This window comes from Rhodamnia argentea, chromosome 1 (genome assembly GCF_020921035.1).
Source record: "Rhodamnia argentea isolate NSW1041297 chromosome 1, ASM2092103v1, whole genome shotgun sequence".
Classification (NCBI taxonomy): domain Eukaryota; kingdom Viridiplantae; phylum Streptophyta; class Magnoliopsida; order Myrtales; family Myrtaceae; genus Rhodamnia; species Rhodamnia argentea.
This window is the reverse complement of record NC_063150.1, coordinates 30,469,632-30,491,855: the sequence shown is the minus strand read 5'-3', so window position 1 is coordinate 30,491,855 and position 22,224 is coordinate 30,469,632. Positions and strand designations below refer to the sequence as shown.

At 42.0% G+C, this 22,224-nt stretch overlaps 5 protein-coding genes across 6 annotated transcripts; 1 reads left to right on the top strand and 4 right to left on the bottom strand.

Annotated features, from left to right (window-relative positions):
* Positions 1-1,513: 1,513 nt before the first annotated feature.
* Positions 1,514-5,857, bottom strand: LOC115743865 (putative ankyrin repeat protein RF_0381). 2 transcript variants are annotated; one of them, XM_030678844.2, is made up of 12 exons: positions 5,747-5,857; positions 5,558-5,620; positions 5,255-5,425; positions 5,000-5,131; positions 4,693-4,832; positions 4,001-4,087; positions 3,488-3,616; positions 2,975-3,124; positions 2,548-2,676; positions 2,189-2,359; positions 2,014-2,093; positions 1,514-1,787 (listed from the first exon to the last, which is right to left on the bottom strand). In XM_030678844.2, exons 1-12 carry the CDS (start codon positions 5,775-5,777, stop codon positions 1,733-1,735), a joined length of 1,338 nt encoding a protein of 445 aa, XP_030534704.1. In that variant the 5' UTR covers positions 5,778-5,857; the 3' UTR covers positions 1,514-1,732. The 2 variants fall into 2 exon arrangements, with proteins under 2 accessions (XP_030534704.1, XP_048136318.1); XM_048280361.1 differs by lacking the exon at positions 1,514-1,787 and adding an exon at positions 1,849-1,905 and having other exon boundaries at positions 1,985-2,093.
* A 1,283-nt stretch (positions 5,858-7,140) lies between these two features.
* Positions 7,141-12,653, bottom strand: LOC115743943 (ankyrin-1). Its single transcript, XM_030678970.2, has 13 exons — positions 12,485-12,653; positions 12,314-12,376; positions 12,022-12,192; positions 11,494-11,625; positions 11,204-11,343; positions 10,946-11,032; positions 10,272-10,397; positions 9,472-9,624; positions 8,978-9,040; positions 8,375-8,476; positions 8,020-8,190; positions 7,845-7,924; positions 7,141-7,520 (listed from the first exon to the last, which is right to left on the bottom strand). The coding sequence occupies exons 1-13, from the start codon at positions 12,513-12,515 to the stop codon at positions 7,466-7,468; spliced, it is 1,374 nt and encodes a 457-aa protein (XP_030534830.2). The 5' UTR covers positions 12,516-12,653; the 3' UTR covers positions 7,141-7,465.
* A 1,052-nt stretch (positions 12,654-13,705) lies between these two features.
* LOC115743866 lies at positions 13,706-14,872 on the bottom strand. Its single transcript, XM_048280367.1, has 2 exons — positions 14,123-14,872; positions 13,706-13,849 (listed from the first exon to the last, which is right to left on the bottom strand). The coding sequence occupies exons 1-2, from the start codon at positions 14,691-14,693 to the stop codon at positions 13,770-13,772; spliced, it is 651 nt and encodes a 216-aa protein (XP_048136324.1). The 5' UTR covers positions 14,694-14,872; the 3' UTR covers positions 13,706-13,769.
* A 1,082-nt stretch (positions 14,873-15,954) lies between these two features.
* LOC115743942 (receptor-like protein kinase ANXUR1) lies at positions 15,955-19,427 on the top strand. The gene has a single exon (XM_030678969.2). The coding sequence runs from the start codon at positions 16,480-16,482 to the stop codon at positions 19,063-19,065; it is 2,586 nt and encodes an 861-aa protein (XP_030534829.1). The 5' UTR covers positions 15,955-16,479; the 3' UTR covers positions 19,066-19,427.
* Positions 19,428-19,920: 493 nt separating this feature from the next.
* On the bottom strand, positions 19,921-21,871 carry LOC115743945 (40S ribosomal protein S15-4-like). Its single transcript, XM_030678972.2, has 4 exons — positions 21,712-21,871; positions 21,440-21,588; positions 21,218-21,275; positions 19,921-20,385 (listed from the first exon to the last, which is right to left on the bottom strand). The coding sequence occupies exons 1-4, from the start codon at positions 21,712-21,714 to the stop codon at positions 20,137-20,139; spliced, it is 459 nt and encodes a 152-aa protein (XP_030534832.1). The 5' UTR covers positions 21,715-21,871; the 3' UTR covers positions 19,921-20,136.
* Between the last annotated feature and the right edge of the window lie 353 nt (positions 21,872-22,224).

Here is a 22,224-nt window from a genome sequence, read left to right as displayed (position 1 = left end):
GGCCGGGCTAATGCTGAGTGATATCAGTTAACAGTTAGATGTTGTTGACTTTGTTTATTCGGTACTAACTGAATTCCAGGGAGAAAAATTAGGTTGACTTAGTTTCTTTTCGTTTTTTTCAATTGAAAACAAAAAAATACGCACAATTGAGTTCTTTTAGCGAACAATACCAGAATCTGCGCGCACGTGACATCTAGAAATTGCACTTCCTACCATAAGTTTATGACTTGACTATACGTTCCGATAAAGATTTAAGACTAAAGCGAAATAATCAAATTGTTTGACCGTTGACAACATAAATGTATTTCTCACAAAATTTTGGGGGGAAAATTCTCAAATAAGAGTTTGAGATGGGTCTTATTTAAAATAAGAGCCTGAGATGGCCTTGTCAATCTCAAAAAAAGATCTAGCTCACCAGCCGGTCAAAGGCATTTTCATCATTTAATTTTTTACTTTTTTCCAACATTTTTCCATAAAAAAGACAAACTCAAAACAGGAAAAAAAAAAAGGAGGGGCTAAAAATTTAAATTAAATTAAATAAAAACACACAAAAAAATACGGGGTTGCCCTTCCACTCGTGGCCGCCACCCCCATCGCTAGTGGGGCGTCGGCAATGGTCGGTGGGGTTGCCGGGCGCCTGGTGAGGGTCGGGCATCCCTCTCACCTGCACTTTTTTTGTTTTTGAAAAATTTTTAGTTTTGTTTAATTTTTAATCTAATTAATCTAAAATATAGATTAAAATTTCTCTTTAGACAAAAATGCACTTGACCAGCCAAAATATTTTGCCTTTCTTTGAAACAGCCATAGGCACTTTAGGCCCTTATTCAAAGTCCTAGAACCCTAACACAAAATTCGAAGCGGTCCGGACTCAGCCAAATTCTCCAGGGTTTATAAGACAAAAGAAGTCCCAAAACAGGGGCACATTCAACGAAAATTTGATGCTTGATTGCTTCACGCCAGTCTTAAAACCTCCTCCCATAATGCATTGATTCCATTTAGGTATGCAATTCAAAGAGATGATCGTCATATCATACTGAAAGTGAGCAGGTTAATGTCATCCCTATCAAAATAGAAAAATTTCAACATATTATTTAAAAAGTGTCCATGTCAACGCCAGTCATGCCAAGTAAAACGACTTACGTCCATGTCAGCAATTTCTAGTCAAAATTGACCAAAGTGATTCAATTAGTAAAACGTGAAGAAGTGTGGGACTTTATTGGCACGATTAAAAAGTTTTCAACTGAATTGATGAAAGTGCAAAAGGTTGAAGACTTTTTTGGTAATTTTCCCAGCGTTCTTGTAAGGTAACAAATTGAGGATGGAAATGGAATTGGATGAATAATGAAATACCATCAGATGGAGACTCCAATTTCCTTGTTGGGTTGTGTGATGAATTATGAAAGTAACATAAAAGTTTCTGTATGGTAGTGGATGAGCCTTCTCTTTTAGTCATGGTTTTGCTGAAAAAGGAAACAGAGCAAGTTACTCTGGTTTGCCTCCACAGACCTTACAACAGCAAGCCTCGCCTCGGACAAAACTGCATAGATTTCATTACCAAGAACACGATCTGCAACCGATTCACAAAATTCGTACAAGCTCAAAAGGAAAAAAAAAACAAAAAAAGAAGGTTAATGCCATCAGTCACAGGGAAAATGGCGCACGGCTGTCACGAGCAATGTCCCTTCGACTCGAGCATCAAGTTTTTTTCTCACGGCTTCTCAAGCATTTCAAGTCAAGAGCTCTTTTTCTGCGTCCCTCGGAACTTCCTTCCAGCTTTGACAGCTTCTCTGCAAATACCAGAAAACACGTCAAAAAACGAACTCATATTTCATGCAAAATTCTAGTTAATTAAAAACAGCAATGACAATGCATTTGCCAGGAACAGATACTTCTGCATTCTAGACCATGAAATCTTCTCCACGGACAGAAGAAACGGGATATGGCAGTGTTAGGCACACACAAACTTGACACATTCGTTCGTAATTCAAATTGGATAAGTCTGCTCAGCCTAACCTGAAAGCCTTTGCAAGCTCCTTACTTTCGGGGTCAAGCTTGACACCCTCGGAGAAAGCATTGGCTGCTTCGTCAAATCTCTGCAGTAGATTTCCCAGTCATATATAGGTACATACAGGCACAAACAGGAACATCGGTGATGGACAAATGGACTAGAGAATAAGTGAACACATGCCTGCAAAAGACTCAAAGCTGCACCTTCCCTATGGCAAGCTTTGGGCCAATCTGGTCTAAGCTCCCTGCAGGCCTTTGCATCAACTAGAGCCTGTTCACCTTGTCCCAAGTGAAACCAGCAAAGACTTCGGTTGGAAAGCAAAGTTGCCTCATTTGGATCGAAGCCTATTGCCTGTGATAAACAAACCAAAAGAGCAGTTCATTCGAGTCAGATTGAGAGCACTTCAGAGGTAGATGTTTTGTTTTGAGCCATATCTGATATAGTAGCCAGAAAATGTTTCTATCTTTGCTATACAGGAGAAAAGAGGTGACTAAATGACAATACATTCACATGGAAGTGGAATCAGAAGAAGAATTTACTTGTGTGTAAGCGTATACAGCTGCTCGATAGTCCTTTCTTCGAAAGGCATCATCTCCCCTTGATTTTGCTTCTGCAGCTTTCTGTTTTGCTTCTGCAGCTTTCTGTTTTGCTTCTTCATCTAAAGCTTTCTGCTTGATATGTCCACATCGAACATTACACGTTAAGTGAGTGATCTACAAGCCTACACGAATCATAAGATTTATATACAAAAAGAGGCTTTTGCCATCACGTAATAAGAGTCGCTTCAATATAGTTTTCCTCTTCAATATAGTTTTCCTTCACAATAACATCCCAATCAGAAAAACCATCGGAATCATCTAGCAAAATAAAGACTAGAAAATCCATCAAAATTTGGATATTTTTAACCACATTCACATGGAGCAAGAGGAGGTAGAAAAAAGACACACACGGCAGGGACCTCAGTACCTGCATTTCAACATATTCAGCCTGGTAATGCACCATGATTCCGTCCACACTCCATGGAATAGTTTTGATTTCTGAAGTCTTTGGAAAAAAAATCTCCACGGCTGCACGATTGCCACTTCGTGCTGCAAGTTGTATGGGTGTCATCCCATCCTGCGATGACCAGAACACATCATGATCTTTACTGAATGATCCACAGCCAAAAGACCTTCAATGAATCTTCTTCGATAAAGGTGAAAACGAGATTAGCAATAAGGAATTTAAGTCAAGTATTTAGAGTGGCTTTTCTTTTTCCTCTCTTGTATTGTTTGAATTGTACCTTCATTCAATGTCATTTAGAAATTTTTCCTAATCCTTAGATTTTAATATCTTTCTAATTTTCTGATTTTGAAGTGAAAGCATAATGTGATGGAGCTGTTCCTTTTTCTCTGCAAATTACTCCATTTGCAATTAAACAAGCTTTCAGAAGTAGGGAATGAGCATGAGATTAAAACTGAAGGAGTATTAAAGCTCGACCTCGTCTCTGACATTGGGATCAGCTCCAGCTTCTAGTAAGCAATTTATGACGTCGAGGTTCCCCCTCAACGCAGCAACATGCAGAGGTGTTCCTCCTTTAGGCAAAGTAACTTTCACCTGGGCACCCCACTGCATGGACGTCGAAATTATGTGCACATGGGAGTTATTACGCTAGACGTAAGCACATAAAAGCAAGCAAGGGCATCAGTCGGAGTTCCAAGAAGCCACAGTACTGTTTTCAAATAGAGTATAAATGGTACTATTGAACATTAAAAAGAGGTAAACAGACATAACCCTTTTGTAAATCTTCGGAATTAAATTGAGTCTTCCATGGAACTTGAATGTTAGCAAGAAAGGGATGCTGATTCCATTATGCGCTACTATAATCGGAGTTTAATTCATAGAATAGTACACAGCATTAAGAAGGCACAACTAAAGGATACAAAGAAGCAAGCATAAATATCAGTGGAGACTGACTGAAATTTGACTTAAATGTGTAAAAGTCATTCAAACCTGAATCAAGAGCTTTAAGCATTCAAGCGAACTGTTATTGACAGATGCAAAGAGCGGAGTTAAACGATCAGCAGTTTCTGCATTTGGCTGCAAAACAGAAATAATCAAATTGAAAACCAACTGCTCCACCCCATCCAAAAACTCTTTTTCTGTCAGTGCTAAGGAATAATCTCAGCACAATGCTGATATAAATGGAGAAGAGACACAAAATAGCAATTTGATTCTCAAACGTTCCACTGTTGGTTTCTCTCTTTTGTTGCCAAAAAATGTATGCAAGCTCTTCCTTGCCATCTCGAATCGAAGTAATATCATAGCAATCATAATATAATATCTCAACTTTCAATCCACCAACATCCACTTCATCGTTAATGCATCCAAAGATGAGATGTTTACTTCAAACATAAAAGCTAACTCCGTGCATTGCGCTGGACCACACGCTCATCGGAGAACAGCTAGATTCCTCCAACCAGGCAACCATTTCCACCTTTCCCTTTCTTCCTCTCTCTATCTCCCTATCATTGATTACAGAAGAATATATTTCTTGCCTTCTGTTCATGAAGACAAGTGCACATGCAGAAGGCATAGCCATGAAGTTGCCACTCTCTCTCTCCATATGGATACAGATATTCGGGCTCACAGAAGTCCGTGACAAAAGAGAAAATTTAAGAGATTAAATAATTTCTCAAGCTTACGTTAGCATGATGTTCTAAGAGAAACTTTACAGCATCTTGCTGACCACAGGCAGCAGAAAACATTAAAGGGCTGGCAGAAGAGCTTTGACAATCAATGTTGACCCCTTTAGAAAGTAGAAAGCCCATCAATTCAATGTTCCCTGCAAAGATATTAATCACAGATGAGCATGTCCATCTTCAGTTGACCATGACAAGATGCAATGTGCACTCTCTCGTGTTTTTGTGTGCACGCTGCATATATCTGGGAAAGCAATTGCAGCAATTGGTAAACATAGATGCTTACCAAATGTTACAGAAAATTACTTACCTGACCCACCAGCGTAATGCAACACCGTTAGACCCTTATTATTAGGTATAACAGGATTGGCACCTCGATCTATTAGATACTTTGCTGTTTCAATATGCGTCGATGCAGCAGCATGATGAAGAGGAGTGAAACCTTAAAAAGAAACAAATTTTCAGAAAGTTATTCATCTCCCACTTGCAAAACCAGGCTTCCACTCTTATACACAAATCTCATAAACTAACAGAGCAAAATAGATACAGCTAAAAGCGGGGATACCCTCAACATCTTTCGGGCTCACATCAAGCTTCAACTCCTCCAACAAGTACTTGCACAGTCTGATATTACCCTCTGTCGCGGCCGAATGAAGCAGCCCGCGTCCCTTATCGTCCCTTGCATCCGCAATAGTTCTTTCCATCCCTCTCCCATCATCGAGTTGCGATGCCAACTCTGTTTCACCACATTATTCGATAGATGCAGCACACTATGTAGAAATCCCGAGAAACCAAAGCTCGGACCAGAAGGGCCAAAAAGAAGACAGAAGAAAAAGACGGCAAGAAAAAGAAGAAAGCCAAGATGTACGCTTAAGTAAGCCAAGATTTCCGGCCCCAACAGCACTCAGAAAACTCAGGAGTTCCGGGGACACTGCAAAATTTGTTCGAAAACAGAGTTAAGAACACTTCATCATCATCACACAGTGATGACGTACTCCTCTGTTTCCCGGCCATTACACACACATACAGAGAGAGAGAGAGAGAGAGAGAGAGAGACCTCTGAGGGGAGTAGACGAAGGAGACGCCATGGTCGACTCTTTCACAGAGCTAAAAGAGTTGGAAGTATGATCGGTAAATCGGGTGTGACGGAATCTTGAAAGGGCGTGCCTTTTTAACTCTCTTCACGGCCAAACCCCGCGCAAAATCTCAATGCTGGGAGGCGGTAGTTAACGGTTTAGTTTTATTTGGTACTAACTGAATTCCATTAGAATATATTTGAAAGTCTTTGGAATTAAATCTTCACTCAAAAAAAATACTTCAATTTATTCGAAATTTGAGAAGACTTCAATTGATTATATTTCCGTCATTAAATTGGATATTAGGCAAAATCAAAAAATGCTAAAAAAATTGAAAGGAAAAATAGATAAACACCAAATTGTCTTTCACACGCTGTATGAAATAGATCCCTATAAAACTGTTAAGCTTGCTGAATTGGTCGTGTTTTTGGGAAAATTACCAAAGAAAGTCCTAAATATATTGTACTTTTACTAATTCAATCTTAAATATTTTAATTGTACCAACCGAGCTCTAAACATTTTCACATTTTGGCAATTAAGTCCATTCGGTAAATTTTAGCTATAAACTGTTAATATGAATGTCGGTCATCCTACATGACACAACCGACACTAACATAAACAACTTCAATAATATTTCAATATTTATTTTTTTCCTAATTTTTTTCTTTTCTTTTATTTTCACCCTTTTCTTTTTGATTATTATGCTCGGCATGGGTTGCCGAGCCCTTGCGACGATTTGGGCGAGGCCAGCCTCACCATGGCCTCACCCAAATCCGACAAGGCAACCTTGCCCGCAGCCACAATGGCCTCGTCCTGACCTAGGCCGACCATAGTTAAAAAAAGAAAAAATTAATAAAAATTAATAAAATAATATAAAAAATAAATATAAATATTTAAAATTCAATTAGCACAAATAGGACGATATGTTTGGAAAGTAATAGATCCGTGAGGGACTCAGGCATTACACCTACAGACTAAAATCACTAACCAATCATGAAAATAGACCAAATATTTCTTGAGACGAGATGGGTGCCTTGATCTTTGCATAGTGCATGAGTGAATTGGTAAAAATTCCATAAGTTAAGACTTTTTAAGTAAATTTTTTCCACGTTTTTGTAAGGTAACAGATTGAGGATGGAAATAGAATTGGATAAACAATGAAATATTAACAGATGGAGAGTCCAATTTCCCTGTTGGGTTGTGTGATGAATTATGAAACAACATAGAAGTGTACGTATGGAAGTGGATGAGCATTGTCTTTTTAGTCATGGTTTTGCTGAAAAAGGAAACAGATCAACTCAATCTGGTTTGCCTCAACAGTCCATTAGAGCAGACAGGTGAAACTTCAACTATGATTCCTTGGAAACAATTTCTTTCTTTTGAGCCCGAGCCAAGACCAAATAGATAGGTCACATGGCTCAACGACCAAGGCCGAGCAAAACATTCTTGGTGGAAGGGGAAACCTTACAACAGCAAGCCTCACCTCGGACAAAACTGCATAGAGCTCATTACCAAGAACATGATATGCAATTGATGGACAAAATCCGAACAAGAGCAAAAGGAAAACAAAACAAAACAAAAAAAAAAAAAAAAGGATAATCCCGTCATTCTCAGGGAAAATGGCGCACGGCTATCGCAGGCCATGTCCCTTCAACTTGAGCATCAAGTTTTTTTTCTCACGGCATCTCAAGCATTTCAAGTTATGTACTCTTTTTGTCCGTACCATGGAACTTCCTTCCAGCTTCGACAGCTTCTCTGCAACGACCAGAAAACATGTCAAAAGGCTAAACACATATTTCATGCAACAACAACTGAAAATGCATTTGCCAGGAGCAGATACTTCCGCATTTTAGACCATGAAATCTTCTCGACGGACCGAAGAAACAGGATACGGTAGTGTCCCACAACTCCTTACTATGACTCTATGTCGCAATCACAGCCAGTTTTCAGAGGCCTTAGTGTTAGGCACCCACAAACTTTTAGCTTTAACCTTTTCTTTAGTCATGGATAATTCCAAAAACAAAAATGTAGTCACGCATTTGTTCGGAATCCAAATTGGAGGAGTCTGCTTAGCCTAACCTGAAAGCGTTTACAAGCTCCTTATTTTCAGGGTCAAGCTTGACCCCTCGTAGAAAAGAATTGGCTGCTTCGTCAAATCTCTGCAGTAGATTTCCCAGTCATATACAGGAACACAAAGGCACAAATACTAATGCCAATGATGGACTAACGGACAGGAGAATAAGTGAACACATGCCTGCAAAATACGCAAAGCTGCACCTTCCCTATAGTAAGCTTTAGGCCAATCTGGTCTAAGCTCCCTACAGGCCTTTGCATCAACTAGAGCGTGTTCAGCTTGTCCCAAGCGAATCCAACAAAGACTTCGGTTGGAAAGCAAAGTCGCATCATTTGGATCAAAGTCTATTGCCTATGATAAGCAAACCAAAAGAGAGGTTCATTTGAGTCAGATTGAGAGCACTCCATAGTTAGATATCTTCTTTTGAGCCATATTTGATATAGTAGCCAGAAAATGTTTCTATCTTTGCTATAAAGGAGAAACGAGTTGACTGAACCTACATTTGCAAGGAAGTGGAATCAGAAGAAAAATTTACTTGTGTGTAAGCATCTAAAGCTGCTTGATAGTCCTTTCTCCGAAAAGCATCATCTCCCCTTGATTTTGCTTCTGCAGCTTTCTGTTTTGCTTCTCCACTTACCTGAGAAAGAAAATATATCACACGCTTAAAAAGATAGTATGTCGACATCAAACATTACACGTAAAGTGAGTGATCTACAAGCCTACCCGAATCACATACATGATGGATCAACCAGGAATATCCCCATTCAAAGGCCTAAATTGGTGAGTGAAAGCTATTACACTAATATTTCATAGAAAACAAGGATACACTAAGCCCATTATTATTTCAACCAACTTTCTGCAATCTCAACTACAAAAGATAAACTTTTACAAACAACATCAGGTATCCCTAATCACCCACCTAGAATTTCCTCTTCAATTCATTATGCTATCAAAATTTCTTCCTTCACGAGTTACTTGCAAATCATTGCCACAACGATAAAGGAAACTGCTTGTATTTTCATTAACCATCAATTTAGTCTACCCGGACCAATAGAAGAAGGAAAGGACAAACAATAAATAGACTACTGTAATATAAAAGAGGATGTGATCAACAAGTGAAAATCCAATGAAGCATTACCTCGGGAAGGTTTTGAATTTTCAATGCAGTATCCTTCTCTCTGCTAGCTGCCTTGACTTCTTCCTGCAAATTTAATTTTTGAGCTAGCAAACAATACAAGAATCACAAGAACGTGATTTCATATCAAATAAACACCAGAAAATATGTGCTATAACCAACAAACTTTCAGTCCAACTAAAGGACTCCCTTCAGATGATGAACTTGTGGATGCCTTAGCAAAACAATTAGTAATTGAAAAGGAGATTGAATAAAAAAAAGGCTCTTTCTTAATGTTGGAAAAAGAATCTGTAATGTATTATCTACATATGTGATTAGCATATTCCCTTAAAAATTCCCCTCTAATTACAAATAACGTGTAAATTATGTGATCAAGCAAAAGCACTAGTAAATACAGAGAAGTTGACATGTGATCTTTTCTGGACAATTCCCTCCAATCCAATGAAGCAACAGAGGAAAATAACACCAAAACAAATGTATTAAGTACCAGCAACTACCTGTGCATTGCCAGCTTCAGTCTGCATATACTCGATGATTCCATCCACACTCCATTTGAGAATAGTGTGAACTTGTGTAGTCTTTGGAAAAAGAATTTCGACAGCTGCACGATTGCCTCTTCCTGCTGCAACCTGTATAGGCTTCAGCCCATCCTGTGATGACGAAAAAATTCTTGACTTTTGCTTGCTGTCTCATAAACCATTCTCAATGACAAGCCCACTCTAGTTATACTCTGTTTTTTGTATTCTTTTCTAACTATTCATATTTACAACAGTGTGAAAGTGACAACATACTACTGCTTCAAGAATTCATCCCCAGACCTATTGTGGATAATGCCTTCAGCATTCTTGGTTAAGCAAAATAAATCTTGGGCTTGTTTGTTTAGAGTTAAATTTAATAAAAAGAACTTTTTCTTTCCTGCCAAAATCTAAAAGGTTGTTGAAATTAAGAGGATCATGACAAAAATATGAGAACCTACGTGTCAACATTTGTATATCATGAAAGCTTCGGATATTTAGGATTCAAAAAAGAAGTCAAACTGCGTCTGCCGCAAGATTTACATTAAGCAAAAAGTAAAGGCTTTATTCAGATATGCCCTTATGTTTTAAGGCACCAAACCATGCAAAACTCTAAACGATCATAAACATCTATTTACCACCTTCAGTAAAAAGAACTCTTTATCGACCATCTTAAGTTAACATAATGACATACCAAACAAGCTTTCAGAAAATGCAAATGCATTAAATGCTAACATGAGATACAAAACTTAGGGAAACTAAAGCCTTTTAAAGTTCTCAACCTCATCCACGATATTAGGATCAGCTCCAGCATCTAATAAGCAGTTTATGATTTCTGGGTTCCCGTTATCAGCAGCAATGTGCAAAGGTGTCGCTCCTCCAGCACTAATATTCACATTAGCACCAGCCTGAATGGAAGGCAAAATCACAAGAATCATTTAAAGAGATAACTTAATTTACTTCTGAGTGCTCATGGAAAAATATGCCCATAAAAGCAAGCACACTGCACAAGGAAAAATATTCATGGCATCCACAGGATAAACCTCAGTTGAGAATAAACTGCAGTTTCCAAAAATCAAAAGATGCAATCAGATGGAAGTCCTAGTTAAATATCCAGAATAACACAAAGTTTATGATGAATATTTTGCAAGCAAATGGAAGTGGATTTCTTCATCTGCTAGTTAAACAGTGATAAGAGAAAATGTAACCAGAGTGTTAGCACAATCTTTAAGCAATAATTGCATAGTTTACAGAACTAACAAGGTAGATAAAAAGGAAAAAGGAAAGACAAGTATTAAGCAAGGTGGATTGAACCTTGAATAAAGCAGTAAAATGTCAAGGATCTTACACACATAGAAAAGGAGAGAAAAGCCTCCAGGGAAACTGAATTAACAAAAACAAACAACAGCATATCCAAGGCACGACTTAAATCTTAAAGGCCAACAAATCCTAGAACCTGAATCAAAAGCTTCAAGCATTCAACAGAACTGGCAGCCACGGATGACAAGAGCGGAGTGATGTCATCGTCAGTTTCAGTGTTGGGCTGCAAAAAAAGATATCAAAGTTGAATACAAAATGCTCACACCGTATTACAATACTCCTGTCTATGTAACTGTACAGGAAAATGCTGGACTAAATCCCGAAAGTACTTTTCAAAAGTACTTTTTCATTAAAAAGATATAAGTACAAGAAATAACAATTTCGACAAGCTTACATTAGCATGATGTTCCAAGAGAACCTTTACAGCATCTTGTTGAGCATGACCAGCAGCCCAAATTAAAGGGGTGCCAGCATCACTTTGAGAATCAATATCAACACCTCTAGCAAGTAGAAACTTCAGCAATTCAATGTCACCTGAAATCGAGTAAGCACAGATAAGCATGTCTATATTCAAATGATACCATAGCAAGATTGTGTGCGTTGGTTGCGGGGGTTGCTAAGTCAATCTAGGGAACCATATATACTCAAACATAGCAGTTTCCAAAGATACAGAAACCGACTTACCTATTCCAGCAGAATGGTGCAGCGCTGTCGCGCCTAAGTCACTAGGTATATCAGGATTGGCACCTCGCTCTACTAAATATTTCGCAGTTTCAGTATGCCCTTGCCGAGCCGCATGAATAAGAGGAGTCTCACCTATAATAGAGAAACAGTTTCCAGCAAATTGATCAGCTTGTGCGTGAAATGGATATTGAACAATTAGCCAGCATAACCCTGGCCAACCAGAGGCAAGAAAAGATTTGAGATCAAATAGAAACTCAAATGGACTCAAAACACATTCATTGCAAACTTAAATTCCACAACATCAGAATGCCAGTATCTTAGTACAAGAAGCTCAAACAAATTCAGTACATAGACACAACATGCTGTCGCTACTAGCCATAACTACTTTCGGGCTCAGCTCCAGCAAATATCATTAACATCACACAACTAGAGAGAAATTAAACCATGACACACACCGCCCCGAAATCAACAAGGTTACAAATAGTCAAAAACAGATAAACACATAAAAAATAGCAAAAGTTGGGATACCGTCATCGTCTTTCGTATCGACGTCGAGCTTCAATTCCTCCAGCAAGTACCTGCAGACCTCAGTCTTGCCCTCTCTCGCTGCAAAATGCAGGGCGCCGCGCTTGTTCGCGTCCTTAATATCCGCTATGGTCCTCGCCGTCCCTTTCCCATCATCAAGCTGCGACGCCAGCTCTGCTCTCCAAACTCAGTAATTCAACACAAATTACAGTGCATAACAGAGAAAACAGAAGAGAAAAAAAGGGCCCCAAAACCCACACTTAGGATTGAAAACAACAGTAGTGCCAAGACATACTCTTGAGCAAATCAAGATTCCCAGTTCGGGCAGCATTCAGAAAAAGCTCAACTTTTTGCCTCACTGCAAACATTAGCACATGAACGAAGTTACGAAATGTAACATTAGGAAAAAAAAATCTTTTCCATCTATTACACACGCACACTCAGAGAGCGAGAGAGAGAGAGAGACCTGCGAGGGCATCAGATGCATCAGGAGCCATGATCGATTACTTCGGAACAACGGAGGAAATCGACAATCTTGGTTCGTTTCGTGCTATGCAGAACGAAATATTTGAACTTGCTCGACAGTTCGTAGGTGGGTCTGTGTACGCTTCTGGAGTGAGAATGTGAGAGAACTCTCCGGGTTTCACGGCAAAGGCAACCCTCCGTGCAGTGAGTCAACACGGGTACGAGACTCCGAGTTGATTCCTGTTCGCGTCCATCGGGAAGGCGGTCCGGCCCGGCCTGAACCGGAATACCTTAGTGCGGTGCTCGGGCGGGCCGGGCTTTAGTAATAAAAAAGTACGGGTCGGCCCGAATTTGTTGGGACAGAATTCCTGAGCCCGATAAGCGGCTTTCCTTTTGGACTCTCTGTCTTTTGGTAATTTATCAAACTTAATGATTCAAAAAATTCAAATAATCTGCCTGTGATTCCCAAACAATTAAAGTGATCATGCTTAATCATCTACTTTAGTAAGTATAATTAATGATCACGGCTCGATCCCTTTATTTAAGTGGATTTGTGCGGCTTTCTAACTTATGTCGAAACTCCTCCAATAACTCGTCATCACATGCGTCATAGCTGTTTAATTGAGTGAATGGAGCTATACGCATTCATGATTATCTTGTCAAAATTGTTACTTTTTTTTTAAAACCCCTCACTTTTTTTCAATTAGTTCCTCGGTTTGTTGAACTCCATAAACAGTTTGGTTAAGGCGATTCAACGGTCATCTTGTTTCGGTAAGGCTCGATTCGACATTCCAACTTCCATGCCCGATCCGAAATCCGATATCACAATGGATATACCCGAGCTTCGCCGTGAAGAACTACGCTTAGCGAGTATAAAGCTATCGGACCGCGATTAGCGTCCGATAAGTCACTCGAAAGTGAGAAACTTTTTCGCCATCTTAGCTCAATCAACGTAAACCCAATTTGCCCACACAAAAAAAGGCTGAAAGCAAAGAGAAGAAAGAGCAAAATGCATTTGCCTTGGGAGTGACAGTCATTTGAGAAGGTAAGAAGCAAATATCTGTCTTACGCCCTTTATATTTGGCTCCGCATTTACACACCGTCAACCTCGTTTTGGCTATACACCAAGTATCATCAAACGAAAACCCTAATTTTAGTTCAGCTTCTCTCTCATCCTCCTCACGTTTTTTACTTTTTTTGCCCCTTCTTCTTCTTCTTCTTCTTCTTCTTCTTCTTCTTTTCTGTACAAGCTAGTCGTCAGACACCACACACTCCCAATTAGGTTTTCAGGATGATTGCATTAGAGAACATGCCACAGCTTGAGCCCAGTGCCTCAACTTGGTCTTCACATGCTGAGGATCATCACCTACAAGTCAAAAAACAGCAAAAACATACAGCATGAGTATGAACATAAGATGAAGCAATTCCTTCCATGTTGACTTTGAAATTGTTTATGACCGTTCAAGAAGATGATAGAGCATTGATTTTGTAGTCGTTGATGAATGAATTGTCAGTTGTTTCATGAAGCAAAATGCATGTTCATGAGAATAATCTCTGACTATGTTTTGTTGATTTTCATTTGGATTGAATCGTTTCAAGCAAAATCAAAGGATTCATGCATCTTCAAGAGTCTCTTCACCTGGGTTACAGATCTTCCAAGCGTCGGAGTCGCTCCTAGGGCTCTCGAAGGACATGGACCGCTCACCCAGCGAGGCCGGCGACGATAGCCCTTGGCTTGGCGGGGTCGACACGGGGCTCAGCGAGAGCTGCCGGTTCACCGCGAAGTAGAGGTCGAGAGCCGGCAGCGTGTTGCACAGCTTCTGCCCGTCCTTCTCCTCGAAGCCGAACCCGAGCTCGATGCTCCCCTTGAGCTCGTTCAGGTCCTCGTCCGTGATGTCCTCCTGCATCGCGCCAAGGCAGCTCTTCCCAAGGATCTGGCGCCGCCGCTTCTCCCACGCGATGTCACGGGGGGTCTCGCACATGGACAGTTGCTTCGTCAGCCGCTTCTGGTTCTTCCACCGCGGCGGCGCCAGCGGCATGCGCTGCAGCTCCTCCAGGTCGGACGAGCTGTCCGGGTACAGCGGGGATGACAGGGCTGACGGGGCCGACGACGAGCTAGAAGACAAGGGCGAGAACCGCTTCGCTTCATTACACCGCTCGCCGTCCTCCATGTCGAGCTGTTGCCGCTGTAAGGCATTTACCGCTTCCATGCCGCGCGTGTTGAGGCCCGGAACAGCACGTCACGGGCCGCTGGCCGGGGGGGCTGCAGCCGGGATTTCGGGAGCAGGGTAGTGTCGAAAATGCAGGTTCAAACTAATTTGTGTTCAAAAGACAACCAATATTATCATCAAGATCATTATTATTTGTTATTATTAGGTTGAATTTGATGATACAGCACCATCCCGACCAGCTCGGAACGAGAAGAAGATGATGATGAAGAGAGCTTTAATGGAGGACACCAGTTCAAAACCTAAATATGGTTAGAAGAGGCGTCAGCCACGCCCATCCATTAGAAGGGTTGTTGTTATTCTTGCGCCGTCCATCTGTAACCAGAAGGAGAACAATCCATGGCATCTACGTTTGAGAATTTACGCATGAAAGGTGAATAATTGGTTTGCATCAGAAGCTTCCATGAACGGGCCTGGTTGATTAACTTGGACATGTTTGATCAGATCTGTCTCATTACACACGTAAAAACAGAAAGCTATGCGCAAGATTCATAATCCGTGTCGTATGGTTTGCCGCCGAAATAACAACAAATCCTAAAAGCCGATCGCTCCGAATGAGTCATCTCCGCAATCTAACAAGTTTAAGACATCCGATGCTTTGAATGAGACTTAAAAGAATCGAGAATTAGGGTGTGTTTCTTCAAGTGAAAAAAAAAATTCGTAAATTAGTATTATGGGTTATCACGCGTTTGGTTTGCTGAAAAACGATCTGTCAACAAAAAATCATTCACAATCAAAGGAAATATGTATGGTTAAAGTTAGGAAAATAGAATTCCTAGCCTGAAAAAGGGAAAATACTTTCCTAAAATATGATTTCCCGGAGAGTATTTCCCTTTGTCATGAAACTTTTTCCAAAACAAAGATGCCCTTAATTCAATTTATTTTCGATTTATGGTTTTGAGACCCTCTTTCGAATGTGCTTAATGGAGTGATTTAGAGGGTAAGCATAGGACTGCTAATTACTTTGGGTAACTGCTATATTGATCAGTTAAAATATGTAATAAATATTTCTGCGTACCGGTGGTTATGGAATCATATGTTGGGAGTGGTACCGATGTAGGATACCCCAACATCATAGTAATCAATCTCAGGATGTACTATTGAGAGCATTTGCATGGAATATTCAGTCTCAATCGCAGTCATGTGTTTGCTTGTGCACATCAAAAGGCCTTTCGAGAAATTCGATCCCCTTCGAGTTCGATTCTATTCATGCACATACATCAGTTATGCCAACAACCTTGTGCAACTGTATTATGCTCTATTCCTGGAGAGTTTTCAGGAGGATTGCTGCTAAATTTAGGCTTCTAGTTTCCTGAATCACTCTCCAGGAAAAAGCGTCAACCTTCGGCAAAACCAACGTGTCGGATCTCCCTCGCCTTCGTCAGTTTTTAACCAACTCCGACCTTTGGATCGATCCTCGGGTGAGCCCCCAAAAATGGACAGCAGAAAATAGGAGCGAGAAGACAGAGACAGAGAGAGAGGTGTTCCATTCATCGTACAAAAGGAAAACAAGAACATTTGTCATGTTTTCTTGCCTGGTCCTGTTCCAGGTGAGTGCAAAGCATGTTTTGAGCTTCCATGGCTGATTGGAGCCATCCGGCGTGATCTCTGGAACAGAACAGAGAACCGAGAATCCGCAGATCATTCCTGTTTTGGCGTACAGGAATCGGTTTCTTTCTCTTTCCCTGTTTTCGGCTGAATTACGACTGATTAATCCAATAGTAAATTGTTCTCCTGTACGCCTAGTGCCTCTCTTTGTTGGGTAATCATGCACAAAATCATCCAGATTTTGCTCTCTATTATTTCTGTATCCCTTCTTTTCGATTCCCTTTATGCGTCGAGTTCGGACCCTGCCCCGTTGATCCTTAGCTGTGGGTCGACGGGCGGCGGGAAGGATGCCGATGGGCGGAAATGGGATTCGGATTCTAAGTACTTCACCTCCAACAACTCAACGTCAGAGAAAGCCACGTATCAAGACCCCTCTCTCCCCTCCGATGTCCCGTACATGTCCGCCCGGATTTTCACCTCCGAAGCAACGTATAAGCTGCCCGTGAAATCCGGCAACCGCTACTGGGTCAGGCTCCACTTTTACCCGTCTACGTATGGATCCCTTGATCCTGCGGACGCTTACTTCTCAGTGGTCGCCGGCAGCATCACCCTGTTGAAGAATTTCAGCACCTCGGTCACAGCTCAAGCTCTCACACAAGCCTACCTCGTGAAGGAATATTCTCTGGCGCCCTTGGAGTCGGATTTCGTGAACATCACTTTCGCGCCTTCAGATAAGCACAGTGGAGCCTATGCCTTTGTGAATGGCATCGAGCTGATTCCAATCCCAGACTTGTTCGACTCGGCACTGATGGTCGGGTTCTCAGACCAACCCGTCGATGCCAAGGCCGCGAATCTACAGACGATGTATAGGTTGAATGTTGGAGGGCAGTATATTCCCCCGAACAATGACTCCGGTGCACTCACTCGAACATGGTACGACGATACGCCTTATCTGTATGGAGCAGTGGCGGGGGTCACAAACGAGGCCGATAAAAAAGTTGAGATCCAGTACAATGACTTGCCTGACTATGTCGCGCCGGTTGATGTTTACAGAACTGCAAGATCCATGGGGTACGATAAGAATTTGAACAGGAACTACAATCTGACTTGGCAGTTTCAGGTGGATGCTAATTTCACCTACCTTGTGAGGATGCACTTCTGTGATTACTTCTGCACTAAGGTCAACCAGAGAGTTTTCAATATCTACATCAACAATCAGGTTGCCCAGGAAGCAGCCGATGTGATCGGATGGGCGAGTGAGCAGGGGGTGCCGGTCTATAAGGATTACGCAATTTTTGTCAGCGACGGGAAGGGGGACGAGCAAGTCACGATAATGATGAATCCCTCTGTCACTGCAGATCCTCCGCCGGAGTACTACGATGCTCTCCTAAATGGGCTGGAGATATTTAAGATAAGCGATGCAGCCGAAAACTTGGCAGGTCCCAATCCGGAGCCATCCGAGATGTTGATCAAGGCTGAGGCCGAGGCCGCGGCTAAGGCTAGTGAAGCAAAGGCTTTCACTTCATCAACAGCAAGCAATGTCAAGTTGATCAGTGGAGCGGCTGGAGGAGCCGCTGCATTCGGTGCCTTGGCAGCAATATGCATCACGGTGTATGTTAAAAAGAAGAGAGTCCCCGGAACCGAATCGCACACGACTAGCTGGTTGCCTATCTCGGGTTTCTCCCACACGGCGGGAAGCAAATCGCACGCCTCTGCTGCCAGCCACCTCTCATCCGAGGCTCAGTGTCTCAGCAGACGTTTCTCATTGTATGAAATCAAACAAGCAACGAAGAACTTCAATGAGTCTTACGTCATTGGGGTCGGAGGCTTCGGCAAGGTCTACAAAGGAGTCATCGATAAGACCATGAAAGTGGCCATCAAGAGGTCAAACCCTTCCTCAGAACAGGGAGTGAATGAATTCCAGACTGAAGTGGAGATGCTTTCCAAGCTGAGGCACAAGCACTTGGTGTCGCTGATCGGATACTGCGAGGAAGATAATGAAATGTGCTTGGTTTACGACTACATGGCGCGGGGCACGATGAGGGAACACATCTACAAAGGAAACAACACTCCGCTCTCATGGAAGCAGAGGTTGGAGATCTGTATCGGTGCGGCGAGAGGACTTCACTACCTTCATACGGGGGCGAGGTACACCATCATTCACAGGGATGTCAAGACCACCAACATTCTCCTGGACGAGAACTGGGTGGCGAAAGTCTCAGATTTCGGGCTCTCGAAGACCGGTCCTAACATGGATAAAGGCCATGTTAGCACTGTGGTGAAAGGAAGCTTTGGGTACTTGGATCCCGAGTACTTCCGCCGGCAACAGCTGACAGAGAAATCGGACGTTTACTCCTTTGGGGTTGTCCTCTTTGAAGTTTTGTGTGCAAGGCCTGCATTGAACCCTAGCCTCCCAAAGGAGCAAGTAAGTCTGGCTGACTGGGCTCTGCACTGTCAAAGAAAGGGTATCCTCGAGGATATCATTGATCCTCAGCTCAAGGGCAAGATCAACCCTGAGTGCTTGAAGAAGTTCGCGGAGACTGCCGAGAAGTGCTTGTCCGAGCATGGACTCGAGCGTCCTTCCATGGGCGATGTGCTGTGGAATCTCGAATTCGCTCTCCAGATGCAGGACAACGGAGACGGTTCAGGCCATTCCTCTCGCCGAGCAGGAAGCAATGTTTCCGAGGAAGTCGCTCCGCGACTGGACTTGAACAGTCTGAGCATCGGCAGCGAGCACGAGCTGGACCAAGATTCGGATGACATGAACGCTGTTTTCTCACAGATAGTGAATCCGAAAGGCCGATAAGGACACACCCTGTTACTGTCCCATTTGCCAATTTACCTAGATGATTCTGACTTTATTTTCTGGTTTTTCTGATAGTAACATTTAAGTGGATGCATGTTCAAAGCAACACCAGGTGAAGCTGCATCTGTACCTGTGAAGTTCAGACTGAATTGACAATTGTTGTGAAAAATCTATAAATTGGCGTTACTTATTACCGCTACTGCTTTATGTTCTCTCATCCCACCATATGAACTTTCAACCTACGACAGCCAAGCTTTGTCCACGGATAGTTTTACTTTCCATTTTCCGGCGAGCTAACGTAACAGAGATCCAGCAAGCCAAGACGCGAATACCACCGGCACTCACACTGCCATGTGCCGTTGATTCCCCACTGGATAATCACATGACTGGCTACTAGCTAGTACCTACTCATCTCCCCTCTCACTTGATCGTGCACACTTACCGGCTAATGAAGGCATGAATTGCTGCAGAATGCTATATCAAGCTGCTCTGAAAATAAAATCAAATCTGAGGGATACAATTTGGTAAACCGGTAGGATTTATTTCGATTAAAGCTTGGTGAGACGTGGGTAAAGGTCAAAACTAATACTCCAGTTGTACACAAGAATTTCTGGAGGACAACTCTCCTCAGCAAAATTGTATCAACCGTAGTTTCAGAAATACTCGATGCTCCATATTGCATTGGCGTTCCAACATACACTGTATTGTTCCAACACATACCGCAAGATCGTAAGGTAACGATCTTGCAAAAACGAACAGTTGCTATCGGATCGAAGTTAAAAAAAAAAACCTAAGCATTTGCAGCCTTTTTCTTCCCGCACCTACCCATTTCCTTACTCAATTACTCCCAGAGCATCCAAGTAAAAACTACATATAAGATAACGAGATGTATACCAGGAAACTGGGTGAAGTTTCAAATTCAAAATTTAAAATTTAAGGTCAGCTGGCAACAAAAGCACGACAAACATAACTAGAAGGACATCAAAATTGAGTATCAAAATCTAGTGTCTCCAACAACTGCTTCAAAATGGACGAACAATAACAAAATATGTCATCGAACACATTGTCTTTTTACTTGAGGGGAATGAAGCGAGAGGAATGGGTAGCACCAATACCGGGCCTTCCATGCTTAACGGGTTTATACGAGATGGAGAACTCAGCAAGATAGTGGCCAATCATCTCAGGTTTGATCTCAACTTGATTGAAAGTCTTGCCGTTGTAAACTCCAATGATACTTCCAATCATCTCGGGAACTATGATCATGTTCCGCAGGTGGGTCCTTACTGGCTCAGGCTTCTCACCAGGAGGAGCCTCCCTTTTCTGTTACAAGGTTCAAATAAAGACCCAAATTATAGCATGTGCTAAGTAACAGCATTGATGAAAACACACCGCAAAGAAACATGAATGTCTATCAGCTGATTCTCAAATATAAAATCACTGAAAGAACCAAGCTTTTTACAACAACTAATAATATCTGGTCATGAAATACATTGGACCTCAAAACTTGACGACTAAGAAGGCAAATTGTATTGCAAAAGTAAGTTGAACCAAACTTTACTGTTGGCCAAAAAAACCCTGCTTACCTAAAAACTTTTTAAAAGATGCGACATCAGACTAACACAGTAATCAGGATCAGAAGATCACAGAAGAGTACTTTATCCACAAATAAGACCATATATAGTCATGCCACGACATGGCCCATAGCTGTCGAGGGAGATGAGAAGCAAGGCCAGTGTGGTTCGACTATCATGGCAATACAATGTTGCAGACTCCTAGCCATCGGAAGCAGGTTTTATATCTGTTCAACAAGACTTCCTTTCACCGTTCGAAGATGTGCCCACAGAATTCTTTTGAAGACTATCATCCCTTAAATCCAAGCCAATGATTTACTAGCCATAACACCATGCAGATCCCCTTTATAAGAATGACCACCAAAATCAGCAGCGTGAGTTTTAACAGCTATTTCCAATAACCAAGAGAGAAAAGTCCATCTTAGCTGACTATTCCATACACCTTAATCGACAATACTAACCAAATCAGTGTTTCTTAAATGTCAGAGATTTTCAATTCTACATAAAACAATTCTATAAAATCATGTCATATAGCATTGCATATATCCAACAGAGATTAAAAAGGAAAAAGCAGATCTTACCGCCTTGCGCAGCTTCTTGATCAAAGCCATTGGCTTTCGCTTCAGACCTCTCTGAAACCTACACAATTCCGCAAACAAAACCGACCTCAGACAATCATTTCCAGCAACAAGAAAACACCGAATGCAAAGCAGACACTTTGAGCCCAAACTTCCCGATTCAGAAACAGAAGCAAAACTCAAGCAGCGCCAAATTCGCAAGCACACTGCAAAATGTCCAGATACCTTCTGCGAGGTCGGGCGGTAAAGAGCTTGACGAGCTCGTCGGTGGACATATCGAGGAGCGCATCGAGGTCGACGCCCCTGAAGCTGAACTTCTTGAACGTCCTCTTCTTCGGCTGACCTGGAACCGCAACATCGGCCTCCACATCCGCCTGTGGAAACCCGAAAAGGCACGAAGAAACGGAGGGCACAAAAAAAAAACCAAACTTTTCCGGTCAAAACGTGGTTAAAATCGGAGAAATCGAGAAGAGAAGGAGATCGGAGCGAGAATTCACCATGTTCGATGGAGAGTCGCGGTCGAGCGAGCGAGCTAGCGGGCGGCGTTGCAGCTCACTGTGGAGATTAGGGTTTTCGGAGGTGGATTGCCTCGCTTTTTCTTTAGCGAGATTTTATATGGTTCTCGCTACGCGGATCGGGTCGGGTCAGGGTTAAGTCGAGTTTTGTAGCCGAACTTATTATTCCTGTCGGACCGCCGCCATGGCCCAGCCATTATTTTTAATTTCCATTTATTATTTTTCGATTTTGGTTTTTTTAAAGTCTTTGCCTTTTGTTATTTTCAAATGCTAATGAATTGAGTACCGAGCACGACCATCAAGGAGCTAGACACGAGCACCAAGGTCTTGAGCGCAACCTCAAGGGACTTGGATCCAACCTTTATGGACCCGGGCCTAGCCGACAAGGACGGACCCAGTCCGAGGTGTTAGTGACTTGGGCATTGGTGTCGTTTGCTTAAGCATGGCCACTAGGGACTCGCATAAGAACCGAGATCCCCCGAACTTAAGAAGCCC

Bases quoted from the DNA above. Each gene is read 5' to 3' on its own strand.
- LOC115743943 (XM_030678970.2), bottom strand. From the start codon at position 12,515: ATGGCTCCTGATGCATCTGATGCCCTCGCAG. The intron at 12,377-12,484 runs GTCTCTCTCTCT...TAATGTTTGCAG, and splicing joins TGCATCTGATGCCCTCGCAG to TGAGGCAAAAAGTTGAGCTT. The intron at 8,191-8,374 runs GTAAATTTTTCT...TGCTTATCATAG, and splicing joins CTTTAGATGCTTACACACAA to GCAATAGACTTTGATCCAAA.
- LOC115743866 (XM_048280367.1), bottom strand. From the start codon at position 14,693: ATGGAAGCGGTAAATGCCTTACAGCGGCAACAGCTCGACATGGAGGAC. The intron at 13,850-14,122 runs GTGAAGAGACTC...TTTGACTTGTAG, and splicing joins TTGGAAGATCTGTAACCCAG to GTGATGATCCTCAGCATGTG.
- LOC115743945 (XM_030678972.2), bottom strand. The intron at 21,276-21,439 runs GTATCTGGACAT...GGAATTGTGTAG, and splicing joins ACCGCCCGACCTCGCAGAAG to GTTTCAGAGAGGTCTGAAGC. The intron at 20,386-21,217 runs GTAAGATCTGCT...ACCTTGTAACAG, and splicing joins TCAAGAAGCTGCGCAAGGCG to AAAAGGGAGGCTCCTCCTGG.
- LOC115743942 (XM_030678969.2), top strand. From the start codon at position 16,480: ATGCACAAAATCATCCAGATTTTGCTCTCTATTATTTCTGTATCCCTT.
- LOC115743865 (XM_030678844.2), bottom strand. From the start codon at position 5,777: ATGGCGTCTCCTTCGTCTACTCCCCTCAGAG. The intron at 4,088-4,692 runs GTAAGCTTGAGA...TCTGTTTTGCAG, and splicing joins TCTTAGAACATCATGCTAAC to CCAAATGCAGAAACTGCTGA. The intron at 3,617-4,000 runs GTTTGAATGACT...ACGTCCATGCAG, and splicing joins GCTTAAAGCTCTTGATTCAG to TGGGGTGCCCAGGTGAAAGT.